This window comes from Galeopterus variegatus, unplaced genomic scaffold, assembly GCF_000696425.1.
Source record: "Galeopterus variegatus unplaced genomic scaffold, G_variegatus-3.0.2 Scaffold813, whole genome shotgun sequence".
NCBI lineage: Eukaryota > Metazoa > Chordata > Mammalia > Dermoptera > Cynocephalidae > Galeopterus > Galeopterus variegatus.
The window spans coordinates 120,007-144,442 of record NW_007726924.1 but is presented as its reverse complement, the minus strand read 5'-3'; the positions used below and the strand labels follow the sequence as shown (position 1 = coordinate 144,442).

The following is a 24,436-nucleotide window of genomic DNA, read 5'->3' as shown; positions in this document are numbered from 1 at the left end:
CTTAGAGATGAGCAAGGTTGCAGGGAAAGCAGGGGGAATGTTTCTAACAGAAATCAGGCTGTGAGCCTAATGAAAGAGCCATATGGCCCCTTGCTCTTTGAGGGGTTATAGAGGTGGATAAGAAGGGAGTACTACTCCCAGATCCTTAGCCCCTGAAGACCCAACACAGTCGCTGGCATGGAGTGGGCTTTCAGTACTGGCTTGGTGAGCAAATGTAGAAGGAGAGGGAATATTACTACCATGACACCAACCATAGCTGGTTCCCAAGTGCCAGATACAGCATGGGTGCTTCCATGCCCTGCCTTATGTTGCCTTCCCAACAACCTGGAGAGAAGTCCTGTTGTTATCCCATTTTACAGATGAGGAAACCAAGGCTCAGGGAGGTAATGTAACTTGCAGAATGGGGGCTCCTGAGCTGCTGAGTCAGGATTCAAATCTAGCTGGCCTAACGTCGAAGCTGACACCCCTTAGGGATGGGGCAAGACAGGCCCAGAGGGAAGGGAAGAGGCTGGGGCTGGGGGTGGGGTGGGACCCGGGCTCTGCTCAGCTCACCAGGTCATCCTCCTTGTAGCGCATCTTGGAGGTGTGTCTACGCATGCTGTAGACGGTGAGCAGCAGGTACAGGAAGGCGAAGGAGGTGTGCAGCCACAGCAGGTTGTTCCTGGTGGGGCAGAGGGAATGCATGGGAGCCACTAGGGCTAGGACATACTCAGATGCCCCCCAACCTCCCAGTGTTAAGCCCTAGATGCAGACAGGGCTCCTCTACTGCCACCAATCCTCTGGCACTGACCCCTCAGGGTAGGCCCGCATTCTACATCCCCTAGACCCCAACACTGTTCCATTCCAATGGAAACGTTCCTGAGAGATCATTTCTTCATGCCCTACCCACTGGATACAGTGCACTCCAACTGCCCCAGCCAGCCTTCCTGGCTCAAGCTCGTACACTCTTTTGTCTGGTTATCCTTGGAGATCCTCAGCAGGGATCTACCTCTTCTGTCTCCAACCCAAGCCCTCGGGGACCCACAGCTATCTCTGCAGCCTCAACTGCCTCTCCCCTAAACACACCCCCTTCCCTCCCCACCCCACGTTAGGGCCCAGACTCTGGCCACAGACCCTGGCCCCAGACAAGGTTTCCAACCTTACCCTGATTTCAAGTTGGCAATGGTGGTTCTCCCAAAGCTGTAGGCATTGTTTTCTGGGGGGTGGGAAGAGGATGATGATGGTGGAGTCAGGGCATGTCCCCTCCTGCCCCCTCCTCTCTCTGCCCCAGCCACCCGGGCCCTCACTGACCCAGCAGGTCCCCTGAGAAGTTGACAGGCAGCACGATGCCTACGGACAGGACGCCCACGACAACCAGCAGCCCGATAATGTGCCGCTGGAAGGACAGGTAGTGCACAGCATCGCCCCCACACTTGTCCCGGATCTCATCGTCCCTACAGGCCGTGGGGGGTGGACAGAGCAATTAGGTTAGGACCAGGGTGAGGCTGGGGCCTCAACTTGCCTGCTCTGACCTGCCCCGCCTGACATTCACCCCAGCCCCTGATGATTTGGTAGCAGTATGGGGTCAAAATGGGACCTGTTGGTCCCCTGTTTTCTGGGAGGGGTGGAAAGAGAGGGACAGGGAACGGGAGGGAGCAAAAGGAGGAATGCATGGAGAAGGGGAGGATGAAGGAGGGGAATAGAAGGGAGGAAAGGGGTAAAAGAAGAAGGAAGACTGCAGAGAGAGGAAGGAGAGGAAAAAAGTGAGGATGGAGAGAAAGGGGAAAGGAAAAGAGGAAGATTTGAAAAGGGAGGAAGAGGTGGGCAGAGGAGGAACAGGTGGAGGAGGAATGGTGAAAGACAGGTAGAGAAGAGGGAGAACAGGAGGTGGGGACATAACAGCACCTTAGGGTGCTGGCTGAGCTTGCTGTGGGAAGCAACGTTGCACTTGGGGAGGGGACTGGGGGTCTGGTTGTCAGTGCTGACCTGTCCGAGCTTCCTGCCTCTCTCAGCGCTCACTGCCTGCCTGCCAGGCTCTGGCTCCATCTCCTGAGTTCTGCCTGCTGGATGCTGGCTCCTGCCTGCTGCTGGCTGGCTGCTCCCAGCCTGACTGCTGCCCCTACCCGCTGGCTGCACGGAGGCTGAGGTGGGGGCTCCAGCCCCTGCTCTCAAGAGGTAGCAGGGGAAGGGAGAGCCAAGGGCAGAGCTGGCCCCCCAGGCAGGGGGTCACAGAAGGGACTGTGGGATAAAGTGAGCATTCAGGGGACGGCAGAGACTGTTCAGGGCACGGCAGAGACCAGGGCCCCAGGGCCCTGGAGTAGGGAGGAGGATGCTGGGCTGGCTAGGAGCGCTAAGGCCCTCAAAGCTGCTGGCCTCTGGATTTTGTAGGGTGTTGATGGGTTCTGAAGTTTCTCTCTGTTTCTCTCTTTCTTTAGAGCTTGAAGACCATTCACTTACTTTATCCTGAAGATGGCTGTCAGCCAGGAGCAGAAACCCTAGGGGACAGAGAGCTGTCAGCTTGAGTCTCCATCCCACCAACCCAACTGCCTTCCCCTTCAAGTCCCACCCACCCTGTTCTCATAATCACTTCCAGGCTATGGCTTGCCTTGGAACAACTTCCACACACACCCCCACCCCCAAAGAAAATCCCCATACCCCAGGAACTAGCTCATCCCAGAAAGGGGACTGAGAGGGCAAGAGAAGGTCCAGACCCTCAAAAAATAAAAAGGAACAATGGCAAACTGGAATCTGTGAATCCTCATGTCCAGAGCTACAGATCCCCGCAAATACCCTGCGGTGGTGGGTATACTGAGGGTGGGGATGGGTGGGGTTTGGAGTTCTAGGAAGGGTAGTGGGCCCCCCCAGACCTCCAGTTAACAAAAAGGATTTGTAACATGGCTGCCAAAAGCAGAGGAGTAGGACATGCTGCCTGAATTCTGCCAATCTATCTTCTAGTCTACCCTGGAGGGTTCAAAACTCAGGGTCACTGTGAGCTGTGATACTGCCCCCCCTTCTCTAGCCTCCAGGTCTGCCTTCAGGCAGAGGGTAGGGATATTCAGAGAACCCTCCCTCAATCTTCTACCAGGAGAGGGTCCCTACCAGGATGGGGGAGAAAGGTGCCTTTCAGCCAAGATGCAGGACTATGCTACCTGTTACCAACATCACCTGAGGCTGCGGACCATCTGGACACCTCTGGCTAGCAGGGGGATATCTCTGCTTTGCCACTTACCAGTATGAGTGCAACCCAGGAAGCTGAGAGCCTTCTTTTGTTGGGGCTGCTGCAAGTAGCTGCCGCCCCCAGCCTAAGCTGGACTGACCAGGACCAGCCCAGTGTCTGAGGATTAGAGCTCTGACCAGGACCCTCACCCTCACAAAATGATAGAGGGGCAGGAATGCAGAACCTGTGTGTTGGGTCTGCTACAAAAGGGAGTCTGGGGGCTGCTGTGGACCATCACGGATATGCCTTGTCTAAAGGGGCTGCTACCACTTGGCCCTAATCCACAAGAGGGTCAACCGGCCCTGTATAGCCAGGGGCTGCCAGCCTACAACCTCTGAGCAACACCATGCATTCTGTATGTTTTGCTAGGCAGGCCTAAAACCATGTCCAAGGAAAAAGGTGGCCTTAGGATTAATCAGCAGAGGTGGGCACTTTGTGAAAAACAAAGTCTGGAATTCATGGATGTTAGGGCTGTGCTAGTATGGAGGCCAAGACATAGAGGACAAGAGACAGGAGTTCCGGGCCTGGGGGCTATCCTGTGTGTCACAGATAAGCTGCCTTCCTTGTTGAGAAGCCCACACCAACTCCCTGACTCCATATCAGTGCAAGCTAGAGGCTGCTCAGCCCACAGGCCCTGGGGCAGGGGGTGCTAAGAAGTTTGAGGGAAGGCACTCACATTGTCCCTTTGGTCAAAGTCGACAGAGCTGGAGACAGAGGTGAGACGCTCATACCGGTCGTGACTGTCCCCATGCATAGCTGAGGCCACACTAGGGGTGGGGAGATGAGAGATCAGAGAGCCTGGTGAATTTGAGCCCTTGGGGAGTGGAGGTGAGCACTCCAGAGCACCAGGGCTATAGAAGGCAGAGAAAGCGCAGAGGCTGACGCGGGGAGGAACGATTATCCTCTGCTTTGTCTCCCTCAGATATGCCTCTTCCCTTCAGGGGACCCAGGGGGGCACCAATGCTGGGTGGCAGGACGCTAAGGGAGGAGGGTATCTTCAGTAAGGTGCCATGGAGGTTGAATAAGAATGTTAGAGGGTCCTGTAGTTCCAGAGTTGACTAGTGGGGGGAGGGGGTAACAGAACCAATATTATGCAAGGGGAAATGGGCTAGAAGAACCCCCAAAGGGCTGGGGGGTTAGGGGACTGGGAAATGTCTCAGCACTGCTGCAACTCCCACTCCCATCCTTTAGACAGAGACTAAAACGTGACACAAAGGGCCACACCACTCAGGGCTCCTTGGGCAGCCTCCCTCCCAGGCCTCCAGAAGGAGTTAGCAGGGAACCCTGGAATATGAAGAACTAGCTGTTAGGGGATGAGAAGCTGCTGGTGACGCCCAATCTTGTCTCTGCATGATTGTGCTGAGGACTGTGCTGCAGATTTCCTGGAGGAGGGCTCCTCCACTCTGGCCAATGAGGGCCACAGAGGCGGGGGCACTCATGGAGGGACTTCTCCCAGGCAGGAAGCCAGAGGGAAAGATGAGGGGGAGGTGAAGCAGAGACAAGCTGGGGAGCCCCCTGCTCTGCAAAGCACACCGCCCGCGTTAATCCGAAACATGAGCCTGCAGAGAAGAAAACTGCAAAAAGAAACCGGCAAGTTGGCATGAAGAGAAGAGATGCGTGAGAAGAAGAAAAGAGAAAGCTGGTTTAGTGCGGATGAGGAGCTAGTGCCCCACATACTATTCCTGTTCCACTCGGTCTCTCTCCTGCCGCCGAAGCCTGGGGACAGAGAACAGACAGGGTTAACAGGGTTGGAAGAGAGTCCCTGAGGACTGGCAAGGAACAGAGGCCCAACTAAGGGTCCTCATGCCCCCCATGCCAGCTCTGGGACTAGTCCCTCTTTATCACACAACAAAGGGGGATGAGAAAAAGCTGGCTCTTTCTGTTCCTAAGGAGTGTGGAGCAAAGTGTATGTGTGTAGAGGTGGAAGGAGGATCCCAGATCCTTACCTGTCTGCATCTGTCACTAAGGCCAGCCGTCCATAGTCCCAAGCCACCTTCCGGAGAATAGAGAATAAGAACAGCAGTGCCTGAGGGAAGAGGGGGTATTTGGCAGTTGGAGAGGCTGTCCACATGCTGGACTAGCCAGGAGGCAGGGGCAGAGGGGACAGAATCTTTTCTTAGAAGGGGATGACCCTGGCCTTGGGTGAATGGCCAGGGGCTAGGCTTGGGCTGGATGATGAGGATTCCTCCTGCAGGAAGTCTTCCCAGGCCTGCCTGGGAAGGCAGGGTTGGGTGGGAGAATGGTTAGAGTTGGAGGTGTTTGCCAGTTATCTACAGAGTCAAGGATTGTGGTGGCACGTGGGCACTCACAAGGAAGCACATGAAGTCGAGAGCCAGCACAGTGGGGACACCCCCAAAGGGCAGGCCCTGCAGGACAGTGCTGCGGATGCGGGCGCTGTAGCAGTAGTCCTTGGGGTTGCTGTTGTTGAGGGCCGTGGTGCCCAGTGTGGTCATCAGGAAGGGCAGCATGGCTGCTACTGCCGCATGGTCCTCCTGGGCAGAAAACAGAGCAGTCAGCTGGGCTCAGCCCCCTATTCCCCTCATGCCTCTGGCAGGGTGGGCGTGGGGGGTGGTCAGTGAGGGCAGATCATCAGGCTGCTTGGGTGGGTGGAAGCTCTGGCCTCTGGAGATAAGAGCCTGGGCAGGGGAGGAGTCACATGGATTTACCTCCTCTGGCTCTCTGGCTGTTACCCCACCCTGGGCCTGGGGAACTTGGCCCAGATGACAGGCCTGGACTGGGAAGACTGGTTTTACTAAGCTGTAAGGTATCTGTGATTCTCTAGCATCTACCTCCACCCCCATATATATATACACACAAACTCTCTCTCTCCCCCCCTCCCGCTTCATTCTCTGTCTCAGGCAGGGGGCAGAGCTGAGCTTGAGGGAAGAGGCCTGAGAGGATCCAAGGCCAAAAGGACGGGTCAGGAGCCTTCTGCCCCATCCTGATCTTCTTTCTACCCCATTAGAAAATGGTATGATTTCATCTGCTTAGAGTTTTCAACTCTGTTAATCACCTCAATATAACTGACTTCAAAACAGGACGTTTATCTTTAGAGCTACCCCTCCATCCTCAGAGTAGGGACCTGAGGATGGGGTCAGAGTGGAAATTCAGGTAAAAAGCAGGACTTCTGGGTTTATGTTACCTGCCTGGCCCAGCCACTCCTGCTTATCCTTATTTCTTTTCCCTACAACGGTCTCCCCTCCAGCTTCCTCGCCTGTCCAACTAACTGCACAGGGGTCACCACAGTGGTGTGGAGACTACAACTCCCACAGTGCCATGCTCCTGCCTCTGGAGCAGGGCAGGCTGGGAACGCTGTGCCCTCCAGCGAGCTTCTCCATTAGCAAAGGAAGAGGTGGGGTGCTCTTAGCTGGCCCAAGCCCCCTGAAACCAGGGTATTGTCCTCCTGCTGCTGCCAGGCTGCCCTTGATGCCCTGGGTGGATGGGGTGAGCAGGAAGAAGAGGGAAGGGGCAGTTAGCCCTGATGCCTGGGTTCTGGAAGTGCTTGGGGAGAGAGCTGAACTGGGCCCTGGGGAAGCTCCCAGGGTGGAGGAGGATAAATGTGGCCTCAGCAGCAGCAGTGCTGCTCCACCCTGTCCTACTGGGGGGCCCCTGGGGACCCCTTCTGCTGACAACACTGAAGCTCTGCCTTGGGGGGGGAGGGAATCCCCAGGGAAGAAAGGAAACCAGACAAAGAGAAAGAACAACAAACTTAGAATCGGTGACTGCAACTTTGGGAGAAGCGTTCCTCAGCCCCCTAGGTGACTCAGAGGGTTTCTCCTGCCCAGCAGTCTGAGGGTTTTCCCCTGCATCTTTAACACTCCAACCACAGGGCAAGAGGCACAAGCTCTCAAATGGAAGGGGAAGCTGGGGTTGTTTATGTGCTTCCCTTGGTCCCAAGGAGTCTCTGCAAAGCCTGGGTTAGGAAGGCTAAAGTAATTGCCTTCTGTGTGTTATGCCTCCCTCTTTTCCAGACTAAGCTGCCTTTAAAAACACAATAATTTAGTAATTGTAGCAGGCAGACTACAACTCCCACAGTGCCATGCTCCTGCCTCTGGAGCAGGGCAGGCTGGGAACGCTGTGCCCTCCAGCGAGCTTCTCCATTAGCAAAGGAAGAGGTGGGGTGCTCTTAGCTGGCCCAAGCCCCCTGAAACCAGGGTATTGTCCTCCTGCTGCTGCCAGGCTTCCCTTGATGCCCTGGGTGGATGGGGTGAGCAGGAAGAAGAGGGAAGGGGCAGTTAGCCCTGACGCCTGGGTTCTGGAAAGTGCTCTTAGCTGGCCCAAGCCCCCTGAAACCAGGGTATTGTCCTCCTGCTGCTGCCAGGCTGCCCTTGATGCCCTGGGTGGATGGGGTGAGCAGGAAGAAGAGGGAAGGGGCAGTTAGCCCTGATGCCTGGGTTCTGGAAGTGCTTGGGGAGAGAGCTGAACTGGGCCCTGGGGAAGCTCCCAGGGTGGAGGAGGATAAATGTGGCCTCAGCAGCAGCAGTGCTGCTCCACCCTGTCCTACTGGGGGGCCCCTGGGGACCCCTTCTGCTGACAACACTGAAGCTCTGCCTTGGGGGGGGAGGGAATCCCCAGGGAAGAAAGGAAACCAGACAAAGAGAAAGAACAACAAACTTAGAATCGGTGACTGCAACTTTGGGAGAAGCGTTCCTCAGCCCCCTAGGTGACTCAGAGGGTTTCTCCTGCCCAGCAGTCTGAGGGTTTTCCCCTGCATCTTTAACACTCCAACCACAGGGCAAGAGGCACAAGCTCTCAAATGGAAGGGGAAGCTGGGGTTGTTTATGTGCTTCCCTTGGTCCCAAGGAGTCTCTGCAAAGCCTGGGTTAGGAAGGCTAAAGTAATTGCCCTCTGTGTGTTATGCCTCCCTCTTTTCCAGACTAAGCTGCCTTTAAAAACACAATAATTTAGTAATTGTAGCAGGCGCCACTTATCGAGTGTCCACTGTTTCAAGAATAATAGTCGTATATACACGATTTCATTTAATCCTCGACAATCTTATAAATTGTTTCACTGCCATTTTAAGATGAAGGCACAGGAGCTCAGAAAGGTTAAGTAACTTTCTCAAGGTCGCACTGCTAATAAAATGATAAACCTGGGATTCGAACCTAGTTCAACTTCTTCCTAAAGCCAGAACACTTTTCAGGGCACCAAAATGATTTTCTGATGTTCCTGGAACAGTACTCTACAGACCATGGAAGCTTCAAAAATGCTCATTAAAGGCTGGCCCGGTGGCGCACTGCTACAGTGCGCCGCTTGGGAGCGTGGCGGCGCTCCCGCCGAGGGTTCGGATCCCACATACAGACCGGTTCCCGCTCACTGGCTGAGCGAGGTGCGGGCGCAACACCGAGGGTTGCGATCCCGTTGCCGGTCCCGGTCCGGTACGGGCGCGACACTGAGGGTTGCGATCCGTTGCCAGACACGAAAAAAGACAAAAAGGAAAAAAAAATGCTCATTAAATGTTCTCAGGCCAAAGAACATAGGGCACTGTGGGAATGTGTACATTTAGGTGTGAAAATGTGTGTCGATGTGTGCACCTGTGTGCAGGGAGAGCTGGGTGACTGCATGGCAGTCCATGGAAATGGAGTTGTTGGTCTCTAAGTGGGGATGTATATGTGGGTGTGTCTGGGAGCCTGGGTATGTAAACATAAGGTGCACAGAAACCTGGGGTGCCAGGGGAAGTTACAGATAGGTGTAGGTATCTTGGTGGTGGTGGTGGTAGGGCTCTAACTAGTCCCCTCTTTCTCAACTCCCAACTCCAATGTACTCCAGAAACTTCAACAGCCCATTCCCACCCCTTGCCTGTTTCTGTCTTCAAACTCCAAGGCTCCACCAGGCCAGAATGCAACGAGAACAAACCCTAGAGTGCCATCCACCCCATCTTCTCTACTGTGAAGGGGGAGAATTCTGGGAGTTTCTACATTAAGGGGCTCCAGCAGGATGGGTGAGGATCTAGCTAGATGCTTGTCACTAAAATCAACATGCCTCTCTGTGGCCTTTTTACAGTCACAAAGCACTCTCCTCTTCCCAACTGCACTGATCTTCCCCACCACACACACACCCCTACACAGGAGGAAGGCAGGAAGGCAGGGCACACAGATCGCTGTCCCCATTTTACAGGGCAAGAAACAGGGACCTAGGGAGGAGAAGCAATTCACACGAGGTCACAGGGCAGGTAAGGGGTGGAGCCAGGCCCGTGGCTCTGCTGGTTGACAGGGTTACTCCAAGCTCTCAATTGTGGGGGCGGGCTTGCTAGGCTGAGTTCTTCAAGGGCAGCTGCTCTCAAAGCCATGCATTGGGCTGAGCCACTGAGAGGAGGGAAGAGGCTGAAGCAGAATATTCGGAGCAGGGGATGTGGCAGGGGACAGACAGTTCTTCCACTCCACAGAGATGCCCAAGCCAACTGTATGCGGGAGTTTCTCCAGTCTGATACTGAGACTTGAGCTAGAAGTGTGTAGAGAGAGTGATGGAGGATTTTATTTCTAGCTAACTTAAGCCTGTTATTTTATCATTAAAGAGTGACTGCATGGTGGGGGTTGTAGAGTTATAAATTAAAAGTGTTTTCTTATTTGAACTTTCAAAAGGAGAGAACAGAACTGAGGCCACCAGACGTTGGAAAGGGGAAGGGCGTTCAGCGAGAAATTGGTAAAGGGCCACAAAAAATGATTTCATTGTGTAATGATAAATATAGTAATTTAAAAAACGTTTTCTTATAGAGTTACTGGGGAAGATTTAATTTAGGGCTTGGGATCATAGGAAGGCAGTGTGGTCTATCAGGAGGAGAAGATGGAGGCTAGCTCTGTTACTATAACCTGGGCTCTGTAACCTGGGCCTCAGTCTTCCAGTCTGTAACAGTGAAATATTAATAGCCTCGCCCTTCCTCCTACTGACTTCAGAGGGATAGACAAAAATGTACCCACAAGTGAAGATAAAAGCAATAGTAAAATAAGGCATTTATTAAATGCTTACTTAAATCTCATTTTGTACCAGGGACTGTTCTAATCACTTTACAAATGCTAGTTCATTTGCTCCCCATCACAACCCCAGGAGGGCACTGAGGTACAGAGAGGATACATAACTTGCCCAAGGTCACACGTAAAATAAGGCATTTATTAAATGCTTACTTAAATCTCATTTTGTACCAGGGACTGTTCTAAGCACTTTACAAATGCTAGTTCATTTGCTCCCCATCACAACCCCAGGAGGGCACTGAGGTACAGAGAGGATACATAACTTGCCCAAGGTCACACAGCCAGTCTGTGGTAGATTCAGACAAGGACCCAGACAATTTGGCTGGTGTCTGTGCTCTTAACCACTGCACTTTGCTGCCTCTGCAAATAGAGGAGCCACTTCCACCAGAGAGTCGGGGGCCATTAGCCACCACTCTGGAGAAATGCCACACCCTATTTCTAACAGCTTGCCTTTTCTCTTGTAGCTCCTAGACCCATCACTCAGGACTTAGGTTTGTGATTTCAGGTTCTGAGGCAGGTGTAGGGGACAGGCAACACAGTCTGGAGGTAAAGAGCATGGGCTCAAGGATGAGACAGACCTGGCTTCTAACCTGGGCAAATTATTATTCACCCTGGGCCTCAGTACCTTCATATGTAAAATGGGGACAATAATCCAGTTGTGTGGTTGCTTTGAGGATTAAACAAGATAACTTATGTAAAGCTCTTAAAATAGTTCAAGGCATATTAGCTATTGTTATTAATAAGATGTGGAATAAAGGCAGTTGATTTAGTAGGAGGAGGAAAACTGGTAAAAATCAAAATAAAACATAAAATTTAATATGACAGAGATATGATAAAGTCCCTCAGTCAGGATAGGCCTCTTGTGTTAGGGACTCTGCCACTGAGAGGCAGAGAATGTTCCCAAACTCTTCCAACATACCCTACCCATCTGTAGCAGGTTGGGATGAGGGGGCACGGGAGAGGGATGCTATGCCAGGATGGGTCAGAAGTTCTAAGAGAATGCATTATTGATCAACTACCAGGGAGGTGCCAGGCTAATTACCTGTGTTATCTTGTTTGATCCCCATGACAAACCTTGTAAGGAAGTCCTAGTAACCACACATTTGAATGGAAACTGAGGTTCAGCTAGGTTAAGTAACTTGTCAAGGTCACACAACTAAAGAATGGCAGAGCTAGAAGTTGAACCCAGGCCTCGATCATTCTGTGATACTTGGAGGGAACCTGTATGATATCCATAAGAGGGTTCTCAGCTACCCATCACCTGCCTTCTGCCTTGCCACATCCCCACCCACTTACCCACTCACCCACAGGCCAAGACTGTGTTGGGTGAGCCAAACAGCACGCCCCAGCATGTGCCACCTGGGGCATGCCAGGGCCTAGACCCTCTGGTGCCCTGCAGGACAATCACGCTGCCAGCACAACACTCCTCCTCCCCTCCTCACCTGTGCCTTGGAGGCAGGACTGTGGCCCCTACTTAGGAGGTGTTGGGAACAGCCTCATTCTTCCCGGGCTGCTGCAGACCCAGAACTCCCAGCACTCCAGGGCAATGGAGTGATCAGGCTTGCTCTGAGCGCACAGACCTCTGCCCAGGAGACCAAAGCAGGTGGCAGCACAGAGCCCCAAGGGCAGCCGGCCCCTCTGACCTCTCCTCCCCACTTCCCAAGCGACCTTCGCTTTTCTGGGGAACAAGGCGCCAAGCTGTGGGGCTGTCCGCTCTAGGCGGTCAAGACGGCCAGAAGGGACAAAGAGAGCCCCCTCCCTCCTACAGGGCCTTTGCCCCACTCCCGGTTCCGCGTCGGAATCTTCCCCACCGCACCCTCTAACGCAGGCCCGGGCTGCTCATGAATGAACTGCACTGTGTGGGGCGCAAGGAGAGGACACGCTCCCGGGGCCAGCCGCCTCCCCAGCCCGCCGACCAGTCCCCAGACTGGCCATGGGAAGCGGCCGGCTTCGTGCCAACACCCGTGAACCCTGCCCTTGCTGGAGCCCGAACACCTGCCCTAGGCCGGCTTCGGATGTACCCGGCCCCGGGAACAGAAAAGATAAAAGAGACCGAGGGCATCGACTTGGCGACCCCGGAATCCATAACTCGGGGGCGGTTGGTTTCCCACAGCGGCAGCGGGGTGGTGGGGCGCAGCTGGAACCCCGGAGGGGCGCAGAAAGGACGCTCACCTGGACGGGGCAGGTGGGAGAAGAGTGGCACTAGGGTTCGGGGGCGGGGGTTCCACCCCTTGGGATCTCCCGGGGGTTGGGGACAGAGGTCGGCTCACACCTGGACGCCCGACAGGGTCGGAGGACTCACATTTGGCTCGGGATGGTGCGGGGTCTGGGTCCGGTGCGCAGGCGCAGGGGAAGAGCCCGCGGTGGGGGATGGGGGATGGGGGAGGCGGAGCTTGGCTCGTGAGGCCCGCGGCTGGCTATTCCAGGGCGGCGAGAGCGGTATGGTGGTGGGCGAGGAGGGGTGTCAAGCTCCTAACTCTCTTTCCGCCCCCCTCTATCTTTCCTGCAGTAGGGGAGGCGCACTCCCTGGGGGAGGAGAGGCCGGAGTGGGAGGATAGGGGCCCTTTGGGGGCAGAGGGTCAGTGGGAGGGGTCTCGACGCGAAGGGAAGGCCTCTGACCCGGACCCTCCTCTGTCTCACTCTCTGTGGGCGGTGGGAGGGGGGTCCCTGCGACTTCTGCGCCCCCCATGCTCCCGGTCTGCGCTCACCTGCCTTCCCAGGGGTGTGGAGCCGGCCAGGGAAGGGGCGGGCTGCGGTCAGTCCTTCGCGGATGGCCTTGGCCGGTCCCTCTGGCGCGTCCCCTCTGGTTTATCTGCTCCCCTCCTCCCTTTTCCCACTTGGGTCTGGAGATGAGTTTGCTAGGCGCTTCTGTGGTGTGACAAGTGAGTCCTTGCTTTAACTTCTGTCATGCTGATGAATGACTTCCCTGGCCCAGGGGGTTCCCTGGCTTTTCCCTTCGCCAGAGACTGCATCTGCCAGTGATTAAGACTGGAGAGATGATCACACACACACACACAGAATATCTATGTATCACCCACACAAATAGATCACAAAGGCACGACGAGCACCAACCTGTTCATTTAATTTCAGGTTTCTTGGAGGGGATAAAAAGGAAGTATTGCTTTCCACCGTGGGCAGTAAATGATCTTTGCCACCCTAAGAGATTGACTGGACTGAATTTATAAAGAGGTTAAAGGGCATATGACAGAGTCACCCTGGGTTACTTGGGAAACGCTGGGAGTTTGGGAGATAATTAAACTCGGGCTGCTGCTGGTGATGGGGGGCCCCCTCGCTGCCACTGCTGCACAGAAAAACACTGCCTACCTGGAGGTGTCCGGTTCTCGTAGTTGGTCAGTGTTTCTGCTGTCTGCTCGCTTTTCAAGGGTTCGTTAGTAGCTTGTGGAATGCAACTGTAAGGTTTGATTTATTGCAGTTTTTCAAATTGTAAGTCGCATTGGTGAGTTGGAAATCAGTTTAGTAGATCACAGCCATCATTTTTAAAAAATGAAGTAGAAAATATCAGAGGATGTTGCACTTAGTAAGGGTATTATTTCTTGATCTTGCTTCAGGTATGCAGAGTATTAGATGTTCATTTGTTTTTTTCTATGTGTCACACAGAAAAGTTTGAAAAGCATTGTTGTCCTGTATCCTCCTATTTGCGTTCTTTACTTCGGTTTTCAGTCAGTTAAAATTGCCCATGAGAATGCAGTTAGCATACCAGGAATATACGGTAAAGAATATGAGCGGATCTCTTTCTGCCCGAGAAAAAAAGACAGTTCACTCTTCATTCACTGGAAATATGGCAATTGAAAAACAAGGATTGTGTTGGGGTAGGAAGTAGGTTGGCTTAATTAGGAAGGGCGGTTTTCAGCTGTGACAGAAAGGAAAATGGGGATGATGCTTTCTGTGGTAGACTGCCTGGTGGGAGGAGTCTTTGTAGGCTTTGTTTTGGGCAGGAGTGAGCAGTTTAGATGAAAAGGCATCTTTTCATCTGCTGTAGTTTTTAAAACTTCTCTTTTTGTCTTGGAAGGAATCATTCATTTTACCCTTCGAGCTTCTTTGATGTGTACTTCCTGTGGAACTTTTTACATATTATGTTGATTTTATGATTGTAAAACTGGTGTGATCCGTTGCTTGTCTGGAAGCAATAAAATTTACTTGGAGGCCAAATAGCACTCATAATGGATATCTGGAAAATGGAAATGGAGGCCATAGTTGCCTGGTTTTTGGACCTTTGAGGATCACTAGAAGGCATTTCTTTAACGTTATTATTTTTTAAAATAATACCGTTATGAATCTGAACAGTGGTAGATTCTTGATCTAATTCTGCCTGTGCCTAATCAGGGTCACCACCTATTAACAGTAATCCTCAAAGAGTGTATGAACCATCAAGTAACACTTTCCAGACAAAGAGGAGGGGAAACATTTCAGAAAGCCTAAAATGAGTATTGGAATGTGTGTTGTGGAATCCATGAAGGAACAGTGGCCATAATGTTTTATTATTGCTCCTGAATATTAAGGGTAAACTCCTTCCCCGGAGTCTCTTTTTCAGGTGGTACTTTTTTGGGCACTGAACATGGTTATTTAGACTCTCTTCTGCTCCTAGAATTTTAGATGGTGCAAAAGTCCTCTAAAACCTATCTTACTCCACTCTTGTCTTTGGGATTAGGATACCTGGGCCCACCTAGAATGGATTTTCCTATTGTTTGTGTTACTTAGATAGTTCTTATGGCTATGTGGGGGCTTGGGAAGGTCTTGAAAATTAGGTTATAGTGTAGCTTTTCATTTTAGAGACTGATGGTTGGTCTGTGTTGTAGCTCACCCTGCTGTAATTTTACATGTGTATAAACAACGACAGCCAGTGTGCAACAGAGGACTGTGATTCAGATTTCAGAAACATTCTGGATCAGGTAATATGCTGAATATTAAGAAGGGTGCCAGCTAGCTTATTACTCACTAGTGATACACAACTCAGAGCAGGAAAGTACCCTGTCAAAAGCTTTTAAAAAATCATTTATGTCTTTAGAAAAGAGAGGAAGCACATTTCCATGTCCACTTTAAGCCAGAAAACACTTTCAGGGCTGAGTGATCTTAAAGAGGCCTCCATGGTCTTGAGAGTCAGGGAGTATGGCTGTTCTTCCTGGCCAGGATCTGGGAAACAAGCTGCTTCAGGTCCCTACTGGATAATTCAGAGAGGGATTCTGCACATTAAAAGGATCCGTTACATGAGTGAAGCTAAAGCACTTTCATTTCCACCAATTTTTGCTCTTCCCAATGATCCCTCTTGACAGAGAGTCATTGAGACCTGGAGAAGTGATTCCAAGGTCACAGACAGCAGAAGAAGAGGGGAGGATGGGATGGAAGAGATGTACTTTCCATCAGCAGCATTTCCTCTTTGGTTCTAGGGACCACTCTCACCCCCAGGCTTTCCTTTTCCTCACTGCTGTCCTGCCTACCTGACATCATAAATCTGGCTTCTTGCTACTGGCCCAGTGTAGTCACTAATAGGAAGGGAATATGCACGAGGGTACTTAAAAAAGTTCACGGAAAAATAGAATTGAAAGATATATGAATCTTTACATGAACTTTTTGAAGACCCCTCATATGTGGTTAAGAACTTAACTTTGCCATGTGCACTTTTTCCTGAGTTTGACCATACCAAGAATGTTATAAACTTATTTATGGATTATAGGTGTTTGCGCACCTGGAAGGTGAGGATGGGAGGGGGAGCAAAGCTGGAATAGATAAAATCTATACATTGAAAAATCAGTTTGAATAGTTGAGAATTGTCAGATATACCTAAGAACCACTGTTTTAAATACTTTTTGTAATAAGGTGGGGCATAAGTTAAATAAATAAACAAATAGAGGACAAGAATCCTGGACATGTTTTTCTTTTGTGAATCACAGTGAGAAATGGGGTATTCTCAGTGGTCGCTGTGGTAGAAACAGCCCATCATACTACTGAGGGATGCTTTGCTTATGGATAGAGAAGCCGTGAAAACTCACACCTTGGCAGGTGAATCAAGATCAGCTTCAGCTTTGGTCCTAGGCTGGTCTGGATGTAGTGCAGATGTTTACTGAAAGGGCAGATTTTTATGTCTTGAGTTTTAAAAGATAATGTGGCAGCCTTGACAAAGGAGAGAAAGTACTTGCCCTGTGTGTGATGTGTTTGTTTCCATGAAGTTTATTAGTTGTTAAAGCAGCATCTTAGCTGTGTAGGTATTGTGTAGGATGTAATAGAAACAGGCTTAGGGTCTGGGCTGGACTTTGTCACCCTCTAACCTTGGATAAGTCAACAAGTCTCTTAGCATTTCCGACTTATTTCACCATCTGCAAAATGGTGTTTACTCTATTGAGCCCACAGAACTGTTCAAAATCCTTACCAGATTTAGCCCCTTGCAGACTGCTGCTCTTTCTTATTTGTCTTTGTGTTTCCATTGGGTTCTTAGGATTGAAATAACCAAAGAAAGTGTGTGAAAGTACCTCAAGATTTGTAACATGTTATACTTGTGTGGGGTTAAAAAAATACAGACACCACAACAAACTTCCTAAAAGGACAAGGCTGGACAGCAAACAGTAATGAGTCTTTAATCAACAAATTAACATACTTATTGGTCCAGAATGATTGGGGAGAAACCTGCCAGAAGATGGGACGGGTTGTATCTGCATGGCAGGGCGGAGAGTCCTGAGGGTTCCTTTTTTTTTATTTCTCAAAGCTACTAGGCCTTTGCTTTTCCCTGCTTTGATTAAGAAGGACATGTACATCCTCACACTAGAGGGTTTGTCCTTTTTGTGGCTGGGCTTTGCATTTGATTTCCCTTAGTGTTTCTTCTCCCTTCTGTTACATACTAACAGAACCTGCTTTTAGCACTCATTTGTGATTGTGCTGAACTTTTTGTTTTGTCTCTTTTCTATGGAACCCATTTCCCTTGAGTATATGTAGTATGCCAGGCACCTAAAGATTGAAATTGTTTAGGTGGAAACAATGTGTGATTATATATAGCTCTGTGATACTAAGCACATTTTGCTGATCCTCAAAACTCACATAATGGTACTTTCCAGCTTTCCAAAAGCATCAGTCTTTCTGTCTGCTTTTCCAACTCAGACTCTGTGCATTAAACAGACTGAAAATGAAGTCTCAGTGTCTAGGAGGCTTCCCCAAGTCACTGGGAGCCTGAGTGAAGGGCATAAGAAAAACCACCAACTCCCCAACTGAGAGCCTCATTGGAGCTGGAGGTTGAATTGCAAATCAATTTTGTCCGTTTAGCAGATAGTCACTCTAGTTGTGTGCCAGGCACTGTTCCAGGCCCTCAGTATGCAGCAGTGAACAGGGCAGGGACTGGTCCCTGCCCTCATGGAGCAAACATTCCGGTGGGACCTGTAGGAACAACTCACTTGTCTCTGAAATCTACAGTCTTCTTGCCTCCACAGCTGAAGGGAGATCTTAAGAATTAAATCCAGGGGCCGGCCCGGTGGCGCACTGCTACACCGAGGATTGCGATCCCGTTGCCGGTCCTGGTCCAGTACGGGCGCGACACTGAGGGTTGCGATCCATTGCCGGACACGAAAAAAAAAAAAAGACAAAAAAAAAGAATTAAATCCAGATAGAAATGAAGAATTTCTTTTTCATTTCCTTCCCTCCCTCCCTCCCTCCTTTTCTTTCTCTCCCCCTCTTTTTTTTTTTTCTTTTAAGGGAGAAACTGTGATTCATACTCTAACATGGGAGAGTAATACTCAGTGCTGACCAGTAAGTGGCATGAAAGCCATCTCTGGCACCACATTTTTCCAAGTACCTGGCCTCCTGTAAGTGAGAGTGTTATAGAGAAGGAAATATCATCAATGTTAGTCTCCTGTGCAAACACAAGACTCAGAATAACATTGCTTGTGAAACCAAGCATTATACATAGACTAAGCCTGAATTGAATCAGGGCCTGTGTCCACAGGGTGAATTTATGCTAGGCAATCACATCAAGATCCATCAAGGTTGCTTTGAAGTAAAGGTCTCTATTATGCTTCCTTGATCTGAAGCACTGATTTAGTGGTGGGATGATGTGTTTTCCACAGTGGGCACTGGGCCCAGGAGATGATTCCAGGGGCCTGTAAACAAAGCATGGGCTAATCTTTCCATAGCCAGCACCATTGGTCTCCTCAAGCATGTTTGCTTGTGATGTCCTGGTTCCTGATATAGAGATAAGAGCTCTACAGTGTCTGGATTTCCCTCTGTGTGGAGGGTAGGGGTGGGGGATCTGTCTTTCCCTTGGCTATCTCATTTATTTTATTCAACAAATATGTATTGCATTCCTGTTTATCAGGACCTGCTGGGGTGAAAGTGGAGGGGACAGCAGATTTTGTTTTTTGGAGGGATTGGGGACATACATACAGTAAGTTAATGTATATAATTTTTGTGTTTTCAAGTTTATATGAATGCTTACTGTTGTCCCTTTGATGTCTAAGTCCTTTGGGTCTGGGTTTGGAGGTCAATACGAGACCCACTAAAAAGCTAGTGAAAAGTCACTGAATCCAACCTTTTCTTGTGAAAATGGAAGTGCTCCCTGGAGACACAAATGTATCACTCTTGTGTTTGAGGTCAGTACAAGTAATCCTTGCCATCTGAGTCTGTGTGGTTCCTGAATTATTGTAGTGGGTTCAGATGCCGTGTTATAAGGATCTCTGTGTTTTCTGAGTTTTGGATAGTGAGTAGCAAGAAATAGAATGTTAAGGGACATCAGCCTTATCTCAAAAAAAAAGTATCCAAATTTATTCAGTGTCTGTGTTTGGGTAGTGAATGTTGGCTCAGTGAGACCTCCCCTGGAACAGGATACATGGATGTACCCAGTGTGCTAGGGTGTAGCACCTGATGCTAGAGTTCTACACAAGGCTCCTTGGAGGAGAGGTGCTTGGAGCTGGGTCAGATTTGGCTGGGCAGAGATGGGCGTAGGTTGTGGTGGAGGCTTATGAGCAAGGCACAGAGAGGAGGCCTGGGTTTGGTTTTGTGCACTGACAGCCCTACAGAATTTGGGGAGGTGCCTTGAGTCATGGGATTTGTGATGATAGCTGAGTCAGGAAAGCTTTGGGAAGCCCCTAGATGCTTCTGCTGTTCTTGGATTAGTGTTCGTGGTCTTGAGGAAGCAGTGCATTGTGGAGAGGCAGTTGCAGTTCTTGGGAGAGGGAATGTGGGTCATGCTGGGTTAATCTTGAGGGTTCTGTGGAGTAGCTAAGGAACCTCTTTTCTCCCAGGGGGCGAGACCAAGGGCCTGTCAGCATCAGGTGGGAAAACTTGGCTGGGATTTGAGGTAACTGCAGCCCAGACCAGAAAGACTGCTTTTCAGAGCTGTGGTGGTTTATGTTGTTTTTTGTTTGTTGCCAGTTTTCAGTTATTGCTCAAAATGTGAAGCTCTTCTTGCTACCTACACTACAAATTGTCTTCAAAACTTAAATTGGATTATTAAAGTGAATAATTTTTACCTGGTATTTGTCTACATTTCAGTTGATTCAGCAAGCACTGAGTTGACTTTGAGTAAAATGTGCGTGTGATGGCAGTATTCTTGATGGAGCAAGGGTGATTTAACAGTTGGAAAAAAATATTAATGTTTAAATTAAAGTTGCCATGTTTACTCCCTGTTGAGTAAGAGCATGGGTTCAGGAAGCTGACTATTGGGGTTCAGATTTCAGCCTTATTCCTAGCTGTGTGACCTTGGGCAGGTTGTTTAACTTCTCTGGGCCTCATTTCCTTATGTGTAACTATGAGGCTAATAATAGTACCCATTTTGTAGGGTTTTTGTGAGGCTTAAATGTGGTGGTAATGGAAAGTACTTAGCCTAGTGCCTGACATATTGTAACCACTCTGTAAATGTTCATATAGAAAGAAAACAGGAGACCAGATGACCCTCAAAGCTGCTTGACACCTGGAACTCCCTTGTGTGAAGCAAGCTTTGTACTGCAGAGTGAGGCTGCAGACTATGGTGGAAACACCCTTGGACTAAAGCTGGATCCGCTTCTGGTTCTGCCCTTGACTCGTTGTGAGGCTCTACACAAGTGAGTTAATCTCTCTGTATTTTAGTTTTTTAAGATGTGGAATGAGATGTGACATGAAGCAGAAGGAGACAACTTATAGGGATTGAGTGCCAGGCACTGTGCTACGTGCTTTGCATGGCTTATCTCATTGGATCCTCACAACCGCCTCATGAGTAGGTACTGCTAGTATCCCTGCCTTACAGGTGGGAAGCCAAAGCACAGCAGTTTTGTCCAGGGTCACCTCACTAGTAAAAGTAAAGCTGGCCTCATCTGATAGTCTATGATTCTGTGTGTGTCAGAGGTTAATAGTTTTATAAGTTAGCTGCCTTCTTTTGCATTTAATTTTCCGATCATAACTACATTTTGACCAATCTTCATGGGTTGTCTTAAGGAAAAGAACTGGGAGTAAGTTTGGGATTTGAGGCTAAATTGTAGTTAATAAGCATTTATGGAGTGAATGGGTATTTCTGGATAAGTAAATAGTGGATTTTCCCCCACCCTTATTAAATAAAATCTTATCTGAGGTTCTTTGAACTTGGGCAAAGCAAAGCTGTGTGTAAATACTGCAGTGTAGAGGCTTTTCTTGGCAGACCTCTCGAATGAGGCCCTCTGCAGCCAAACATTTAGATGGGAGAACAGATGTGCCTTGCAGCTGGAATCACCAGCTGGCTGTAGGCTTTTCTTAACCACACCCCTCAGTGATGCCTGCAGTGTAGAGGCTTTTCTTGGCAGACCTCTCGAATGAGGCCCTCTGCAGCCAAACATTTCGATGGGAGAACAGATGTGCCTTGCAGCTGGAATCACCAGCTGGCTGTAGGCTTTTCTTAACCACACCCCTCAGTGATGTTTAGGTGTTGCAGGACGCTGGCCACTTCCATGTTTGTTAGTGCTAGGGAGCTACAGGTTGATGTTCTGTAAGCTTGAATCATGAATCTTGGGTTGGTGTTTGCTCTCTCATATCCAGCTTGCTTTCCCAAAGCCCTCTTTCAGCTGTAGCATGGAATAGGTAGTTTTTCCGGTGTTACAGTGTTGTTTGGGAGACTGACACACGTATAGACTTTGGTAAGTGACTTGACAAAGGCAGCCTTTGGCTCTACTTTGCTGGCCTCGAGCTATGCAGGTGTTCTGGCTTTCACGTTTGGGGAAAGGGTGAAGTAGTGGCAGACAACTTAGGTAGTTATCTAAATAATCTCCTTTCTTTGGGGGAGTCAAAGTGCTAGTTTCAGAAGGTACATGAGTATCAGCAAGGGCAACAGTGTGCAGTTTTTTCTCTGGAAGACTTGGGAAGTAGTCACTGGCTGGCTGTATTCCAGAGGATTCATGTTTTCCTCCTGCCTGTGGAAGGGATATGATGAAGAAGACATTCTGTGTGCTGTTATATTACTTACAGCAGGAACTACTGTGGGCTATTCCAGTTCTCTGACCCCAGAGTTAGAACATGAATCAGCAAAATTGGAGCTGAAGTTCTGTCTAATCATCTGTGTATCTTTTAACCACTAAGATTTATATTTAGTGACTAATGATCTTGGGCTAGAAGTGCCATCTCCCACACAAGTCTCTAAAGAAAAGCGGCTCTGAGTAAGGACTCTGACTTAGAAATCAATCTTTTTCCCCCCTTTTCCCTGCAGGATTTGCTATCTTGGGATCCCATGGCTTTCTTTACTGGGCTCTGGGGCCTCTTCACCCATGTAAATGGAACACTCAGCCAGCGCTGTTTCAGGTAACTTTTCCCATTAAGTTCTTAAAACTGTGGCTTTGAGTAAGCCTTCCATCAGGGCTGGGCAATATGGTGACTAGAATGGAGTGGAAACTCAGGGAGGTGGGCATGGGGTCAGGGAAAGCCAAAGGAATCAGGCTGAGCTGGGGTTTGGTCAGGTCACAGGATGAGAGATAGGTAAGGAGGAGACTTTGCTGTGGGAGGTGGGATGGGAATGGCATATGGTGGGTGCTGCTGTGTCTTAGTCCTTGTAAGACTCTTGTAGTGAATCTGACACCTCGACCCTATCATTCCCCCAGTGCATTAAAATTCTTTGTTTGAAGAATAGAATCTTTTTAAAAAAATTTATAACAATAATACACGATTATTACCAAAAACCTGACCATGATAGAAGTGTTACACTCTCCCCTCTTTTTAGATGCGAAGCCTGTTGGCATACACGCCTTCTGGCCCCAATTGTGCTCTCAGCCCACAGGCATGCACTGAGCACTGTGCCTGGGGTTGGTCATACAGAGATGAATGAGAATTGCTTCCTGCCCTGAAAGAGTTCTCACTGTTGGCCATGGGAGCAAACTTGAAAATAAACAACTCTAAGAAAATGTGACAAGTAAAAATAATAGAGGTTTGTACAGTGCTTTGGAAGGCTTGAGACAGAAGCTGATAATGGAGGAGGAGGAGGAGCAAAGGAGAGTGGAGCAGCCTTCCCAGCAGTGAAGTGGGAGCAGATCCCGTTCAGGCCCCCAGGGAGGACCGAGAGGCGGATTGTGTTTTGAGAGCTTCAGTAGTCCCAGCCACTGGGGCAGAGTGAATGTATGAGTGGTAGGATGTTTGACCCCAGAAGGTAGGCGAGTTGGGACCAGGCGTCGACAGTGTGGACAGAGAACATTGAGCAGTTCTGAGCAGGGGAGTGGCATCAGTTTTATATTCTAAAGAGAGCTCTTTGTCAGCAGAGTGAGGTGCAGTGGGAACCAGTTAGCACACTAATGTCACGGTTGTGGTATAGGAGAGTGAGCTGCTGAATGAAGGACGTTGTTAGTGGGGGCAGAGAGAAAGGACAGAAGTGCTTAGGAAGAGGTATCAATAGGACTTGATGGCCGTGGATGTTGGTAGAGAGAGATTTATGGCTTGGGAGCTAGAGTTTCTGGAGAAGCCATTCTCTAAATAGGAGGTTTGCAAGGGGAGGTAGTGAGTCAGTTTGGGACCTACTGAGTGTGCAGTATCTGTAGGACATGTTGTAGGGAATTCAGGAGAGTGGAAATACAGGACTAGAATATAGGAGAGAGGTGAGGCTGGAGGTGGAATTTACTAGTTGGCAGTAATGGGAATGTATAAAATTGCCCAGGGTAGGCATGTAGAATGAGAAAAGATGTCCTAGGATTACCTGGAGAATACCAGCACTTATGGTGGTAGCATCAGGAAAAAAAAAATCCCACTGTAATCAGCTTGCTTAGTAATACCTTATCTGCCTTTAATAGGTACTCTTTTAAAAAAATTCCTTTCTAATGGGGAAAAATGTATTAAAAACAAAAGATTGTTACCTTGACTTATGTCCAGTTTTTGCTACGTTATATCGAGGGACTCCCTTGGCAAACCTACCCACTCATATCTTCTGGTTACCAACAACATGTAGATGGGAAAATATGGGAATGAGTGTATTCTGGGGAAGCAGGTTTTACAGAATAGGTAGTGGGTGAGGCCTGGCCCGTAAGGAATTCCTTTAAGTCCTCAGAGTCTTTTTGGAAATCAGAGGCGTTTAAGTTAAGGCTGCCATGAAGTTCGTTGTAACAGAAAAATTGGATTCTCTTTAAAACCCATCTAAATCAAGATCTTAACACAACAGCAGACACACACTTTCAATTATAAGGAAACTGTTTTGGGTACAGGTAAGTCTTCATGAGCCCCTAATTTTCCTTCGTGGCTCCTGTGTTATACTCTGCTTGGCATGTGTGTGCTGCTAATATACACCCTGACCAGGAGAGATAGAGGTCACACGTTTTTTCCTCTTTCACCAGCACCACCGGGAGCCTCAGTGCAATTCAGAAGATGACACGGGTGCGTGTGGTGGACAACAGTGCCCTGGGGAACACCCCGTACCATCGCCCTCCTCGGTGCATCCACGTCTATAACAAGAATGGGGTGGGCAAGGTGGGCGACCAGATACTGCTGGCTATCAGGGGACAGAAAAAAAAGGCGCTCATTGTGGGGCATCGTATGCCTGGCCCCCGAATGACCCCCAGGTTCGACTCCAACAACGTGGTTCTCATTGAGGACAATGGGAACCCTGTGGGGACCCGAATTAAGACGCCCATCCCTACCAGCCTGCGCCGGAGGGAAGGCGAGTATTCCAAGGTGCTGGCCATTGCTCAGAACTTTGTGTGAACAGAGCCCAGGCCTCTGGCTGCGGGGGACTCGTGAATGGAGCAGCTCAGAACTGCGCCTTTGCTGAGCTGGCACTTGGGAGCCACATGGCTGCTCCCTTCACAGTGGGTAACATTGTCCTGTGAGAGAATAAACATTTTCATGTATGCTTTCTTCCTGA

The 24,436-nt window shown here is 49.6% G+C and overlaps 2 protein-coding genes across 5 annotated transcripts in view; one reads left to right on the top strand and one right to left on the bottom strand.

Moving 5' to 3' along the window:
• TMEM63B (transmembrane protein 63B) overlaps positions 1-12,890 on the bottom strand; it is a 25,301-nt gene extending 12,411 nt beyond the window's left edge. Inside the window, exons 1-8 of one of the 3 annotated variants that reach the window (XM_008572628.1) lie at positions 12,873-12,890; positions 5,506-5,688; positions 5,143-5,222; positions 3,873-3,963; positions 2,437-2,474; positions 1,291-1,433; positions 1,144-1,195; positions 553-661 (exon numbers count right to left, since the gene is read on the bottom strand). In XM_008572628.1, the coding sequence (XP_008570850.1) occupies positions 553-661; positions 1,144-1,195; positions 1,291-1,433; positions 2,437-2,474; positions 3,873-3,963; positions 5,143-5,222; positions 5,506-5,664 (672 nt within the window). In that variant the 5' untranslated portion in view covers positions 5,665-5,688; positions 12,873-12,890. Of the gene's footprint in view, positions 1-552; positions 662-1,143; positions 1,196-1,290; positions 1,434-2,436; positions 2,475-3,872; positions 3,964-4,873; positions 4,913-5,142; positions 5,223-5,505; positions 5,689-12,872 lie in introns of those variants that run through there. The other 2 variants (XM_008572627.1, XM_008572629.1) reach the window with 2 other exon arrangements.
• On the top strand, positions 12,541-24,436 carry MRPL14 (mitochondrial ribosomal protein L14). Of its 2 annotated transcripts, XM_008572630.1 has the most exons (4): positions 12,541-12,603; positions 20,029-20,201; positions 21,809-21,900; positions 23,910-24,436. In XM_008572630.1, the coding sequence occupies exons 3-4, from the start codon at positions 21,830-21,832 to the stop codon at positions 24,274-24,276; spliced, it is 438 nt and encodes a 145-aa protein (XP_008570852.1). In that variant the 5' UTR covers positions 12,541-12,603; positions 20,029-20,201; positions 21,809-21,829; the 3' UTR covers positions 24,277-24,436. The 2 variants fall into 2 exon arrangements, with proteins under 2 accessions (XP_008570852.1, XP_008570853.1); XM_008572631.1 differs by lacking the exon at positions 20,029-20,201 and having other exon boundaries at positions 12,548-12,603.